The sequence below is a fragment of the Bos indicus genome, chromosome 4 (genome assembly GCF_029378745.1).
Source record: "Bos indicus isolate NIAB-ARS_2022 breed Sahiwal x Tharparkar chromosome 4, NIAB-ARS_B.indTharparkar_mat_pri_1.0, whole genome shotgun sequence".
Lineage (NCBI taxonomy): Eukaryota > Metazoa > Chordata > Mammalia > Artiodactyla > Bovidae > Bos > Bos indicus.
This window is the reverse complement of record NC_091763.1, coordinates 33,841,350-33,856,745: the sequence shown is the minus strand read 5'-3', so window position 1 is coordinate 33,856,745 and position 15,396 is coordinate 33,841,350. Positions and strand designations below refer to the sequence as shown.

At 39.0% G+C, this 15,396-nt stretch overlaps 1 protein-coding gene across 6 annotated transcripts in view; it reads right to left on the bottom strand.

Moving 5' to 3' along the window:
• ELAPOR2 (endosome-lysosome associated apoptosis and autophagy regulator family member 2) overlaps positions 1-15,396 on the bottom strand; it is a 221,111-nt gene that overhangs the window by 84,507 nt on the left and 121,208 nt on the right. For all 6 annotated transcript variants that reach the window (XM_019958586.2, XM_070787651.1, XM_070787649.1 and 3 more), the window contains one exon: positions 8,007-8,202. In XM_019958586.2, coding sequence (XP_019814145.2) covers positions 8,007-8,202 — 196 coding nt within the window. The remainder of the gene's footprint in view (positions 1-8,006; positions 8,203-15,396) is intronic.

Sequence of the window (15,396 nt, the reverse complement as noted above, 5' to 3'; positions counted from 1 at the left end):
TTTGATGGAATTACTCTCAAATAATATCTAAAGTTTTATTTACAAACACATATTGGCAGGGGTGTCCATTTATTATGAGAGAAGAAATCATCCTAGAAAAAGTCCTTTAAAAGTGACTCTAAATACTTTTTAATGTTTATTTTGTATTGGGGTATAGTCAATGAACAATGCTGTGATCGTTCCATGTGAACAGCAAAGGGCCTCAGTTATACATATACACGTATCTTTCTCCCTCAAACTCCCCTTCCCTCCAGGTTGCCACATAACACTGAGCGGAAAAAAAAAAGAGACAGAGAAAGTGGAATCTAAGAAACAAACCACAAAGGGACTTATAGATACAGAGAACAGACTAGTTTTCTGTGGTTGCCAGGGAGGGGGGAGTAGAATAGATGAAGGGGATGAAGGGGTACCAACCTCCAGTTATGAATAAGTCATGAGGTTGTAAAAAACAAGATAAAGAATATGGTCAATACTGTAATAACTTATTGTGGTGATCGTTTCATAATATATGCCACTGTCAAATCACTATGTAATGCTCCTGAAACTAGCATAATATCAATTTGCTATGCAACTGTTATATTTCAATTGTTTAAAAAAAAAAGAAGTACATGATCAGCCAGATGGAAAAATATAATAAAGTGAACCTAAATAAAATGTAGATCACAGTGTCATAGTACATAGTAGGAGCAAAAGTCTGATAGGAAATTTTATTTAAAAAATAAAAGATTAAGTAAATATACTAGTGAACAAAAGTTGGATTGTAAATCTAACCATAAGCTAATTCTTAGATTAATCAACAGTGAGTCATGCGTCCACTTCTGGGCCAAGAAAGTTTCCAACCAGACTGTATGACAGCACAACTTAATATCCTTCTCTTTGAATGTAACTTCCCATTTGGATTATAAGAGTGAGATTTTTGGCAAATTCTTTTTACTAACAACAACAAAAAAGACTGAGACTTCCACATCTCAACATGACTCACTGACTGGTACTGGACTTGCCCTTTTCTTTAACAATCCAGTAAACTAAACAAAACACACCAGCCACGCTCTGGCACTCACACTAGCCAGTGCAGGACCGAGGGTCTTGACAGCAGGAAAATGCATGAGACAAAGCCCAAGCTGACCCTGACCTCATTCATTCTCAGGACACTTTCCAGACGCTGGCACGGGGAGACAGCTCCCAGAGCACAGTGGTCTCACTGAGTGGAGAAACAGGGACGAATGTCTGGGGGAAGCTGAAATAACCAGAATTTACAGGCATGAGAAGCAGAGAAAACAGGGGCTCCAGAAGTCCACATGGAGCTTCTCTATAGGCCCAGGCTTGGGGCTGGAATGTGCAGGCCTAGTAGAGAACAGCCACTGCAAAACTAAGTCAAAATCAGAGAGGTCACGTTTATGGGTATTGCAGGATCTCCAGGCCAGCCAGAGAGGAGAAAACTTAATAATCACATTAGACATCCATCTGAGACTCCAGAAGTGCCACATTTTAGGAATAAGGACCATGCCCTAGGGTAGGTATCCACAATTTTTTTCATAAAGGGCCAAAGAGTCCATAACTGGGGCTTTATGAGCCATGTGATCTCTCCTGCAGTACTCCACTAGGCAATTATAGCTCAAAAGCGGCCATAGATAACACATAAATAAATGAATGCAGCTGTGTTCCAATATAACATTATTTATAAAAAAGGAGTAGGCTATAGTGTGCCCTGGAGTAAAGACCATGACCTAGAACTAAGTGTGAAACCAATACAGAGCCACCTTAAAAAATTCTAAATACCAGACCTAACGAGACACTCTTCTGGTAAATATGCAGCCTTCCAGGTCAAAATCCAACGTCTTTTACACAAAAGAAAAAATAATCCACATTCTCCACATTGTAACACTCATGATGCCTAAGATACATTAAAAATTTACTAGAAATGCAAAGAAGTGGTAAAACATGACCCTTAATTGACAACAAAGAATGAAAAGAAACAGAAAAGTATTTAAGACAGCCTTTAAAAATATAATCAAAAAACATCAAGAGATGAATACAGTAAGTGAAGGCATGAATAATCCCAACTATTTAAAGGGAAATAAGAACTATTTTAAAAACTAAATGGAAAATTCTACAGCTGAAAACTACTATTTGTGAAATTTAAAATTCAATAGATGAGCTTAAGATCAAGTTTGAAACTGCAAAAGAAATACTGACAGAGCAATAGAAACTATGTAATCTGAAGTATAAGAGAGAAAAATGGGGGGAAATGGAGTCTCAGTGACTACGGACAACACCAAGTGGCCTAACTTACATGTAAATGGAGTTATAGAAGGAAAATAGGCAGAGAAGGGGGCAGAAAAACATATTGGTGAAAGAATAGCTTTAAAAAATTCCAAATTCAATAACAATATCAACCTACAGATCCAGGAAACTCAGTCAACTTCAAGCAGAGTAAAAATACAAAGAAAACCAATGCTTTCTTTGAGTCATGTGTCAACTTTTGGGCCAAAAAAGTTTCCAACCAGACTATCTGACAGCACAACTTAATATCTTCTCTTCAAATTTAACTTTCTATCTGGATTACAAGAGTGAGATTTTTGGAATTCTTTGTTTTTACTAACAAAAAAATAATAATAAAAGACTGAGACTTCCACATCTCAACATGACTAGCAAAGAAATAGAGAACACATTATAAGCAAAGAAATACAGAACATATTATAAGTAGTCAAGGAAACAATGACACATTACATAAAAGGAAGCTAACCAAGCAAAATACAGCTAATTCTTTTTTTCTTATCACAAACAAGGGAGAGTTCAGAAGGTAATGAATGGAACACCTTTAAAACACAGAAGGAGAAAAGTAAAAGTCCAGAGTCCTACGTCCAACAAAATATTCTTCAAAACTGAGGCTAAATAAAGATGTATTTAGATTTCAGAAAGTTAAGAGAATTTATGAGCAGCAGACCTGCATGAAATGATAAACAAAATTTTACAGATTAAAAAAATAATACTGAACACACATTTATAAAATCAGAGAAAAGAGTATCAACAACCGTAAATACATAGATAAAAACGTAAAGCTACATTTTTCTCAAGTTTTTAAAAAATTAACTGATTCTTTACAACACATTGCATTGTATTACAGGGTTTATGATGTGTTCCTAAATATATGATAATAGCACCAGGATAAGGGCATAAAGGTAACTATACTGTTGTAAAGCTTTACATATTATATAAAAGTACAATAACAATACTAATTATACTTTAAGAATTGTAAGTAGCCTTTGCAGGATATCTAAAGATGTAAAAACACTAACTACAACAGAAAACATTGATAAATTGTACTTTTAAATTTTAAACTTTTGGTTATTTAAAAACACCCCTGAGAAAATGAGAAAGCAAAAGCTGCAGATAAAAGAACTATTTCACACACATATATGTACATGTGCATGCATATGTGTATAGGTTAAATATATAGATTCATGACAAAACTTCCTTCATGTCAAGCATACACAATGAACTACTACAACTCAATAATCAACTGACCCAAAAACATAACAAATGGATAAATATTTGACACTTAACACATACACACACCACAAACATATGGACTATGAACATATGAATAGTGCTCAATACCTTTATACAGAAGGAAATGAAAAAAAAAAACCACACAAAGAAATACCATTTCTCATACATACACTAGAAAGACTAAAATAAACCAAGACTTCTGTACAATATTTTACAATGTAAATAGAATTCAAATGCACTGCTAGAGTCTAATGCTACAATCATTTTGAAAATCTCTGACAACTTCTTACAAAGTTCAACACACATCTTCTATATGATCCAAGCAATTAAAAAGAAGTAAAAAGAAAGCAAGATTGGGTGGATAGAAGGAAGGAAGGAAGGAAAAAGGGAGAGGGAGGGAGGAAAGGAGACAAGCTTAGCAGTAATCGACTGAAATTTACACTAAGAAAATGATACTCAATACACTGAAAAATTTCTGCTTATCATTCGATTTCTTTAATGAATAAGAAATTTCAAGTAGAAAAAAAAAGCCATGTGAATATCTCCTGCTCACCAAAACAAAGATCTGAGGTCTTACAACATCCTGCTGGTACTCTCCTTTCAGTTCAGTTCAGTCCGACTCTTTGCAACCCCATGAATCACAGCACGCCAGGCCTCCCTATCCATCACCATCTCCCAGAGTTCACTCAGACTCACAACCATCGAGTCAGTGACGCCATCCAGCCATCTCATCCTCTGTCATCCCCTTCTCCTCCTGCCCCCAATCCCTCCCAGCATCAGAGTCTTTTCCAATGAGTCAACTCTTCGCATGAGGTGGCCAAAGTACTGGAGTTTCAGCTTCAGCATCAGTCCTTCCAAAGAAATCCCAGGGCTGATCTCCTTCAGAATGGACTGTTTGGATCTCCTTGTAGTCCAAGGGACTCTCAAGAGTCTTCTCCAACACCACAGTTCAAAAGCATCAATTTTTCGGCGCTCAGCCTTTTTCACAGTCCAACTCTCACATCCATACATGACCACTGGAAAAACCATAGCCTTGACTAGACGGACCTTTGTTGGCAAAGTAATGTCTCTGCTTTTGAATATGCTATCTAGGTTGGTCATAACTTTCCTTCCAATGAGTAAGCATCTTTTAATTTCATGGCTGCAGTCACCATCTGCAGTGATTTTGGAGCCCCCCAAAATAAAGTCTGTTTCCACTGTTTCCCCATCTATTTCCCATGAAGTGATGGGACCAGATGCCATGATCTTAGTTTTCTGAATGTTGAGCTTTAAGCCAACTTTTTCACTCTCCTCTTTCACTTTCATCAAGAGGCTTTTTAATTCCTCTTCACTTTCTGCCATAAGGGTGGTGTCATCTGCATATCTGAGTTTATTGATATTTCTCCTGGCAATCTTGATTCCAGCTTGTGTTTCTCCTTTAAGAACTCTTTAATTTAAAGAATTTAAATTATACACACAAAAAGGTTTCACACGTTATACAAAGGTACAGTGTTCCTGTGAAATCTTTCATAAGCTGAAATGGTATAAAGCAAAGAAGTAATTACCTTAGGACACAAATTAATTTACAAAATAAACTGTGAGAAAGCAATTATCCCACAGATACAGTTCAAAGTTACGATGACCTGATGCTGAGATGCTGAATGTAGTTCCCAGAAAGAGCTTAGTGGGGCCACTCTCACCGCACAGGGTGCAAACTGCCTCTAGGGCAGCTCCATTTGTGCAAAATCAATGCTACACAGCACTTTTGCCTTTTGCCTTTTTTTTTTTTTTGTAAAAGCGAAAATCCTCTTCAGATTCCTTTTGGTTAACAAAAACAGGTACTAACATAGGTCATCCATAAAAGTGAAATGACGTATTAAATAAAACAAACTCTGGAAAAGCAGAGGTTATCTGTGTGTGCATGTATACACACATATATGTATTAATATATGTACATACATATACAACATGGGTTTGAACTGCATCATTCACTGATACTCAGACGATTTTCACTAAATACACATTACAGTACTATTGGATCCATGGTTGGTTGAATCCACCAGTTGCTGAAGGGAGGATACAAAAGGCCAACTTACAGTTGTATTTTCAACTTTAAGGAGGTAGGCACTCCCACCCCCATAATGCTGAAGGGTCAACTGCATTTATATGTGTGTACATTTATACACACATATATATAGTTTTTCCTCTGGCAGAGGAACCAGAGATCAAATTGCCAGCATCCGATGGATCATCAAAAAAGCAAGAGAGTTCCAGAAAAATATCTTTTTCTGCTTTATTGACTATGCCAAAGCCTTTGACTGTGTGGATCACAATCAACTGTGGAAAATTCTGAAAGAGATGGGAATACCAGACCACCAGTCCTGCTTCTTGAGAAACCTGTATGCAGGACAGGAAGCAACAGTTAGAACTGGACAGGGAACAACAGACTGGTTCCAAATAGGAAAAGGAGTACGTCAAGGCTGTATATTGTCACCCTGCTTATTTAACTTATACGCAGAGTACATCATGAGAAACACTGAGCTGGAAGAAACACAGCTGGAATTAAGATTGCTGGGAGAAATATCAATAACCTCAGAAATGCAGATGACACCACCCTTATGGCAGAAAGTGAAGACGAATTAAAAAGCCTCTTGATGAAAGTGAAAGAGGAGAGTGAAAAAGTTGGCTTAAAGCTCAACATTCAGAAAACTAAGATCATGGGGGCTGGTCCCATCACTTCATGGGAAATAGATGGGGAAACAGTGGAAACAGTGTCAGACTTTATTTTTGGGGCTCCAAAATCACTGCAGATGGTGACTGCAGCCATGAAATTAAAAGATGCTTACTCCTTAGAAGGAAAGTTATGACCAACCTAGATAGCATATTCAAAAGCAGAGATTACTTTGCCAACAAAGGTCCGTCTAGTCAAGGCTTTTTCCTGTGGTCATGTATGGATGTGAGAGTTGGACTGTGAAGAAGGCTGAGCGCTGAAGAATTGATGCTTTTGAACTGTGGTGTTGGAGAAGACTCTTGAGAGTCCCTTGGACTACAAGGAGATCCAAACAGTCCATCCTAAAGGAGATCAGTCCTGGATGTTCATTGGAAGGACTGATGCTGAAGCTCCAGTACTTTGGCCACCTCATGCGAAGAGTTGACTCATTGGAAAAGACTCTGATGCTGGGAGGGATTGGGGGCAGGAGGAGAAGGGGACAACAGAGGATGAGATGGCTGGATGGCATCACCGACTCATGGGACATGAGTTTGAGTGAACTCCAGGAGTTGGTGATAGACAGGAAGGCCTGTGCTGTGATTCATGGGGTCGCAAAGAGTCGGACACAACTGAGCGACTGAATTAAACATATAATTTTTATATATATAGTTAGAGAAATAATCCTATTAGTGCTATCTAATATCACGACTCTATATGATGAAATGACCATTATCTGAAGAGTAAAAATGGCCGAGAGAGAGACTGCTAGAAAGCAAGGGGGATGAAGAGAAGGTAGGAAGGAAGGAGGAGCAAACGTATCTACTTTCACAGCTAAATAATTCCCCAACATCTTTAGTTCAGGGTAAAAAATGTGAGTCATTTTTTATTTGAATCATTTTAGCTCAGGGGAAAAAATGTGACCATCCTTGTCAGAAGGTAGCCAGAGGCTGGAAGTTTAATTGTACAAAACACAGGCACATGAAAGGGAATGTTAAATAGTCAAATAAGAAAACAGGAAGGGTGAGAACCCAAAGATAAAAATATTGTGTTTTTTCAAAACAGTTTAACCTTCCTCCAATATTGTCACAGGCAAAGCTATAATCTCCTATTAAAAAGGTGGAAATTAAGTAAAAGTGCTTTCTACCTTAGGTGTTTGGCCCACTCTATGTCGCAGAAAATCATCAAGTGTACAAATGAAGGTTATACATTTTTCATTTTCAAGGAAAATTTTTAAAATGGAAAATATTCATTAAAATTAGAAAAGAGTTTGTAGAACTACTGGCTTTAATATAGTTATAAATATATTAGAAAACTAAGTTGCTTTTCTAATACTTTTATTGCATTTTACATACTATATATTATGTCCTAAGAGCAATTACTTTAACTTCATGAAAATTCCCTGGTGCTTCCCTGGTGGCTCAGATGTTAAAGCAGTGCGGGAGACCTGGGTTCGATCCCTGGGTTGGGAAGATTCCCTGGAGAAAGAATTGGCACCCCACTCCAGTACTCTTGCCTGGAAAATCCCATGGACGGAGGAGCCTGGTAGGCTGCAGTCCATGGGGTCGCTAAGAGTGGGACACGACTGAGCAACTTCACTTTCTTTCTTTCATAAAAATACAGCTACATAATTCATAAGGACTGCCTAAAAAATATGACTATTTGCAATCAGTTTACCTATAGTGCTTGCTTCAGCAGCACATATGCAGTTAGTTTACCTATAATCCCAACCACTACCAAGGTTATCCTCAACTTCTTTCTGGAAAAGAGCAACTACACCCTCGTCAAGGCTCCTTTGGATTCTTACTTGTTACAGCCCTCTGGCCTGCTATCAGAAGGGCCGACCACAGTGTCCATGAATGTTGCGACGTTGGAAAATCCAGCCGGCAATTCATCCCATTCGTCAAATTTGATGCCACTGCCCAAGGAGTAGGTGCCTTCACCACACTTACTGCATACCTGGTTCTTCATTTCTAGATACTCCCCAGAAGCACAGGAGAAAGCTGGAAGGCAAAATGCATAACCCGTTAGTCATCACACGTCCCCCTTCAGTTTCCTCCCTTCATTCCTATCACTAGTATTGTTTTTATAAAGCTCTGGTCATGTTACACCCTAATGAAAGTTTTCCAGAGTTTTCCGTATCACTACAGGGACTTCACAGTTTGTCCCCACCCCATTTTACCAGGTTCATCACTTGACCGATTCTCTTCCAACCACAACAAAATTATTATTACTCCCAAAATATTTCATCCTCTTTCTTGTCACTCTAGTTTTTGGAGTTGCTGACCAACCCATGTGCTCACCCTAAAAACTCATGTTCCTAACTCAAAAATGACCCTCTTTATAACAGAAGATGGGTTCCTGCCCCTCCAGGCAGTCAACTGGGGCTCCCGCTGTACTCCTACAATACTCTTTTTATAATAGCTTCCCTTAAAGATAGAAAACCAGAGAGACAAATATTACTTATCAATTGATGTGAGACTTCGAGGTTCCAAAAAACAGGCATCATTATTTTTGAATATTAGCTAATTGTACCTGGCTAATACTAAGTGCAAATAAAAGGTTTATCTGAAAAGAGAGGATGTATGCATACATGGGCTTCCCAGGTGGGGCTACTGGTAACGAACCCCCTTGTCAATGCAGGAGACATAAGAGACCCAGGTTCAACCCCTGGGTCAGGAAGATCCCCTAGAGAAGGGCTTTGCAACCCACTCCAGTATTCTTGCCTGGAGAATCCCATGGACAGAGGAGCCTGGCGGGCTACAGTCCATGCGGTTGCACGACTGAAGCGATTCAGCATGCATGCTGAATACATGCATGTATACATATGGCTGATTCACTTTGCTGTATAGCAGAAACTGACACATCAGTATAAAGCAACTGTATCCAAATAAAATATAAAATAAAAATGAAAGAAAAAGGTTGATCCAGTGAGTAACATAAACACAAAGGGGATAACAAGAGGGTAGTGCTTCACGTGTATCAGCTAAACAAGTATCCCCACTCTGAAACCATGAGTCCACATTTTCAATATTCACGACTCTCACCCAGTCATTTCCACAGCCTCCACTTTTTTTTTTTTAACTGATGCCAGGCTCTGTGCAAATCCTCAGACGGAACCAGAGACAGAAGCCACAGGCAAAGTGCAGAACAGATGACACAGTTACAGAAAAGACGGCAATTCTTCTGCTGTTATTACTCATTCAGCAAACACAAATCTATGTCCCCCAAATGTGTGGTTCTGTGCTCAGGGCAGTATTAGTGACTCAAACATAGCAAAGAGCTTTCTAATCCTTTAATCAGGATATTAAAGAACAAGAACAAAATAAAACCTCCAAATAACCTGATGAAGAAAAACAAATCTCCCAACAGACAGTGAAGCAGCAAAACCTCACATTTAGATAGATTTTCCTTTTAGAATACATAGAAATGTGGCAAAAAATAAGAACAAGATAATTTTGAAAAAAAAAATTAAAGAATTAGAGCTAAGCATCCTGTATCCTGCATTGAACCTGGACTGCCAATTCATTTCTTATATGATATTATACATGGATGCTTGGGGCTGGTGCACTGGGATGACCCAGAGGGATGGTACGGAGAGGGAGGTGGGAGGGGGGTTCAAGATGGGGAACACGTGTACACCCATGGCGGATTCATGTTGACATATGGCAAAACCAATACAACACTGTAAAGTAATTAGCCTCCAATTAAAATAAATAAATTTAAATTACAAAAAAATAGAATTAGTGCTAAAACCCATATTCATCTACTTACTTATCCAATGAATAAATGCTGTCTTCAAAAAAGTTTAAGATACTGTAAAATGAACTTCTAACCCTCAAATTAGCAGGATATCAGAAAATAAGAAAAGATTAGGCAAAAAGTATTACATGCTGGCTACAAGGTCAAAACTCTCTCAGATCAAGCTGTACCACTTCCAAACTGTGACCTTGAGTGAGGTACTTCAAGCCTCAGTTTCTGTCTCTGAAAAATCAGATAATAATCATAGTACTTCCCTATAGGGATATACTGAGAAAATACAGTACAAAGTGGTCTATACAGCATCTTGCATTTAATAAATGCTCACAACATATGGTTGCGATCACTACCAACACAACCAAGAGAGAAATATAGTAACAAAAAAAAATTTTATTTTGCTTTGTATGGTTTATAGGTCTTCTGGTAAACTGATAAACAATATCATAAACCAAGAGCATACTTTACACCAAATCAAGAGTCAGCAAGACTGGGAGCTGACTGTGGCTCAGATCATGAACTCCTTATTGCCAAATTCAGACTTAAATTGAAGAAAGTAGGGAAAACCACTAGACCACTCAGGTATGATGTAAACAAATCCCTAACGATTATACAGTGCAAGTGATAAATAGATTTAAGGGACTAGATCTGATAGAGAGCCTGATGAACTATGGACAGAGGTCTGTGACACTGTACAGGAGACAAGGAGCAAGACCATCCCAAGGAAAAGAAATGCAAAAAAAGCAAAATGGCTGTCTGAGGAGGAATTACAAATAGCTATGAAAAGAAGAGAAGCGAAAAGCAAAGGAGAAAAGGAAAGACATACCCATTTGAATGCAGAGTTCCAAAGAATATCAAGGAGAGATAAGAAAGCCTTCCTCAACGATCAATGCAAAGAAATAGAGGAAAACAATAGAATAGGAAAGACTAGAGATCTCCAAGAAAATTAGAGATACCAAGGGAACATTTCATGCAAAGATGGGCTTAATAAAGGACAGAAATGGTATGGACCTAACAGAAGGAGAAGATCTTAAGAAGAGGTGGCAAGAATACACAGAAGAACTGTACAAAAAAGATCTTTACAACCCAGATAATCACGATGGTGTGATCATTCACCTAGAGCCAGACATCCTGGAATGTGAAGTCAAGTGGGCCTCAGGAAGTATCACTATGAACAAAGCTAGTGGAGGTGATGGAATTCCAGTTGAAGTTATTTTAAATCCTAAAAGATGATGCTGTGAAAGTGCTGCACCCAAGATGCCAGCAAATTTGGAAAACTCAGCAGTGGCCACAGGACTGGAAAAGCTCCATTTTCACTCCAGTCCCAAAGAAAGGCAATGCCAAAGAATGCTCAAACTACTGCACAATTGCACTCATCTCACACGCTAGTAAAGTAATGCTCAAAATTCTCCAAGCCAGGCTTCAGCAATACATGAACGGTGAACTCCCAGATGTTCAAGCTAGTTTTAGAAAAGCCAGAGGAACCAGAGATCAAATTGCCAGCATCAGCTGGATCATCGAAAAAGCAAGAGAGTTCCAGAAAAACATCTATTTCTGCTTTATTGACTATGCCAAAGCCTTTGACTGTGTGGATCACAATAAACTGTGGAAAATTCTGAAAGAGATGGGAATACCAGACCACCTGACCTGCCTCTTGAGAAACCTGTATGCAGGTTAGGAAGCAACAGTTAGAACTAGACATGGAACAACAGACTTGTTCCAAATCGGGAAAGGAGTATGTCAAGGCTGTATATTGTCACTCTGCTTATTTAACTTATATGCAGAGTACATCATAAGAAATGCTGGGCTGGAGAGGGCACAAGCTGGACTCAAGATAGCTGGGAGAAATATCAATAACCTCAGATATGCAGATGACACCACCCTTATGGCAGAAAGTGAAGAAGAACTAAAGAGCCGCTTAATGAAAGTTCAGTTCAGTTCAGTCGCTCAGTCGTGTCCGACTCTTTGCGACCCCATGAATCGCAGCATGCCAGGCCTCCCTGTCCATCCCCAACTCCCAGAGTTCACTCAAACTCAAGTCCATCGAGTCGGTGATGCCATCCAGCATCTCATCCTCTGTCATTCCCTTCTCTTCCTGCCCCCAGTCCCGCCCAGCATCAGGGTCTTTTCCAGTGAGTCAACTCTTCGCATGAGGTGGCCAAAGTACTGGAGTTTCAGCTTCAGCATCAGTCCTTCCAATGAAATCCCAGGGCTGATCTCCTTTAGGATGGACTGGTTGGATCTCCTGGCAGTCCAAGGGACTTTCAAGCGTCTTCTCCAACACCACAGTTCAAAAGCATCAATTCTTCAGCACTCAGCTTTCTTCACAGTCCAACCCTCACATCCATACATGACCACAGTAAAAACCATAGCCTTGAATAGACAGACCTTTGTTGACAAGGTAATGTCTCTGGTTTTTCAATATGCTATTTAGGTTGGCCATAACTTTCCTTCTAAGGAGTAAGCATCTTTTAATTTCATGGCTGCAATCACCATCTGCAGTGATTTTGGAGCCCCCCAAAAATAAAGTTTGACACTGTTTCCCCATCTATTTCCCATGAAGTGATGGGACCAGATGACATGATCTTAGTTTTCTGAATGTTGAGCTTTAAGCCAACTTTTTCACTCTCCACTTTCACTTTCATCAAGAGGCTTTTTAGTTCCTCTTCACTTTCTGCCGTAAGGGTGGTGTCATCTGCATATCTGAGGTTATTGATATTTCTCCCGGCAATCTTGTTTCCAGCTTGTGCTTCTTCCAGCCCAGCATTTCTCATGATATACTCTGCATATAAGTTAAATAAGCAGAGCAACAATACTCCTTTTCCTATTTGGAAAGGAAAGAAAAACCCCCACCGACTTGTGTAACAGCTACTGGGGCTCAGCAGATAGCACCTTTGGGACATGCTGCAGTCCAAGGGGTTGCAGAGAGTCAGACAGGACTGAGCAACTGAACTGAACTGAAGAGTCAGCAATCTAGAGCTCACAGGCCAAACCTGGCCTGCTGCATGTATTCATAAAGTTTTATTGAAACACAGTCACAACTATTCACTTATACATTATCTATAGCTACTTTCACATCACAGTGTCAGAGATGAATAGCTGTGAGAGAGACTGCACTGCATGTGAAGCTGAAAATATGCACTCTCTGATAAAACAAAGTTATCTTTGAAGACAGTTTAGTCTAGTGTCCAAAACTGTACTTTTAACTTAATTAGTAAGAAGTAATTTTCTGATAAGTGGACCTTAGGATCTAAAAAGGAGGTAACTGTTATTCCAAAGAGAACTCATTATCCTTTAAAGTCATTAAGAATATCCTCAACTCTTTCAGAGGTATTTCCTTGTCTAAGGTCAGAAGGAATAGTTATTCACCAGTAACTGGTGAATGTATTGACTATTTATAACATAGTCAGTTCTTTTTACTCATAACAGTCATACAGAGTTATCATGAAAACTACCCTGGCGAATAATGAAACACTGCTCCTGGGGAAATACAGGGTTAGACACCTGGGATTCTCTGGTCACAGTATCTTCATCAACAAATCAATATAGAACCTTGTTTTACATGTTTTTCAGCTGAAAAACATCTTATTTAAAATATATTGCTGCTTCGTTAACATTTAACTTATGGCCAAAGGGCACTTCTACTTATACTTGCTGCTGCTGCTAAGTCACTTCGGTCGTGTCCGACTCTGTGCAACCCCATAGACAGTGGCTCACCAGGCTCCCCCATCCCTGGGATTCTCCAGGCAAGAACACTGGAGTGGGTTGCCATTTCCTTCTCCAATGCATGAAAGGGAAAAGTGAAAGTGAAGTCACTCAGTCGTGTCCGACTCTTCTCGACCCCATGGTCTGCAGCCTACCAGGCTCCTCCGTCCATGGGATTTTCAAGGCAAGAGTACTGGAGTGGGGTGCCATTGCCTTCTCCAACTTATACTTGAACTAAGCTTATTTAACATATGAATTTTCTCCAAAAGGCAAAGGACAGCCTTCTTGTACTTAGGATCACTGGCCAGCACTTCAGCACTATTTTAAATGGTAAATTAAGCAATAAAAAGCACAAAAAAATGGAAAACATGGCATTGTTGCTGCTGCTAAGTCACTTCAGTCGTGTCCCACTCTGTGCGACCCCATAGACGGCAGCCCACCAGGCTCCCCCATCCCTGGGATTCTCCAGGCAAGAACACTGGAGTGGGTTGCCATTTCCTTCTCCAATGCATGAAAGTGAAAAGTGAAAGTGAAGTTGCTCAGTCGTGTCTGACTCTTAGCGACCCCATGGACTGCAGCCTACCAGGCTCCTCTGTCCATGAGAGTCTCCAGGCAAGAGTACTGGAGTGGGGTGCCATTGCCTTCTCTGAATGTGGCATTAAATAGACTGTTAAAAGGACATTGTTGGCAGTATGTGAAATAAGATGGCAGTGTCACTTTCTTTGACCTCAGCTGGGACCACGTGATCAGGAGATCCATTTTTACTGCTTTCCACATGTTGGCAAATGACAGCAAATGTATCACATGGATTGATTTGATACAAATAAATTATTTAAGGTAGGTAAATTTACAAATATGGAATCCATGAATAATAAAGACTTTTCAACAGACCTGTGAAGGAGAAAGATACCATGCCCATTTGCCAGAAGAGGAAACTGAGGCACAGTAGATTTAAATAACCTGATTAGAAAGTTATCCACTTAACAAGTGGCTAAGATGATATTCAGATTTATCTCTCTGATTCTAAAGCTCAAGTCCCAAGAAAATTCAATTCAAACAGTAACTATTATAATCAATGCAAAAGGGCAAGTAATTTAAAATTAATTCATTATTATCCTTCATAGTTTTCATTTGCTGTCTTGAACTGTTGAACAATATTCATGTGCATTACAAAGCAATAACAATTCCCTACACACACGTCTTATGAAAATTGTAATATAACTAACACACATATTTTCAAAATATTTTAGCAAGTTACTAACTTCCATAAGTCTCAGTGTCCACACTTATAAAAGGAAAATAGTAATTATATATCTAAGAGTTTTGGGAATAAATGAGATATTCAATATAAAACATTTAGCAGCATGCCTGAGATAAAGCATGTACTAACTGTTTGCTACAATTATTAGTAATATAATTCAGAGGTCTGGGACAATAAGATTTCTGCCACTGAACTAATGATTTTACCTCTGTTTAGAATAATTACATGGTCAAAGTTAGTCTAATTGATATAAGGCCTTTAACAATACAGAAGATCTAAAGAGTCTATAGCTTTTGTATTTTAATTACTTGTTCCTACTCAATCTTTTTTTCCATCCTGGAAGTCAGCTCTAGAGTCACATGTCAAAGAAAAGGACAAGCCACACATTCTTATTAAACTCTATTTACTCCATGAGATGATGTCAACACAAGCATACTGACTTCCTCTGGCAGGCACCAGTGAGAACTAGCATTTC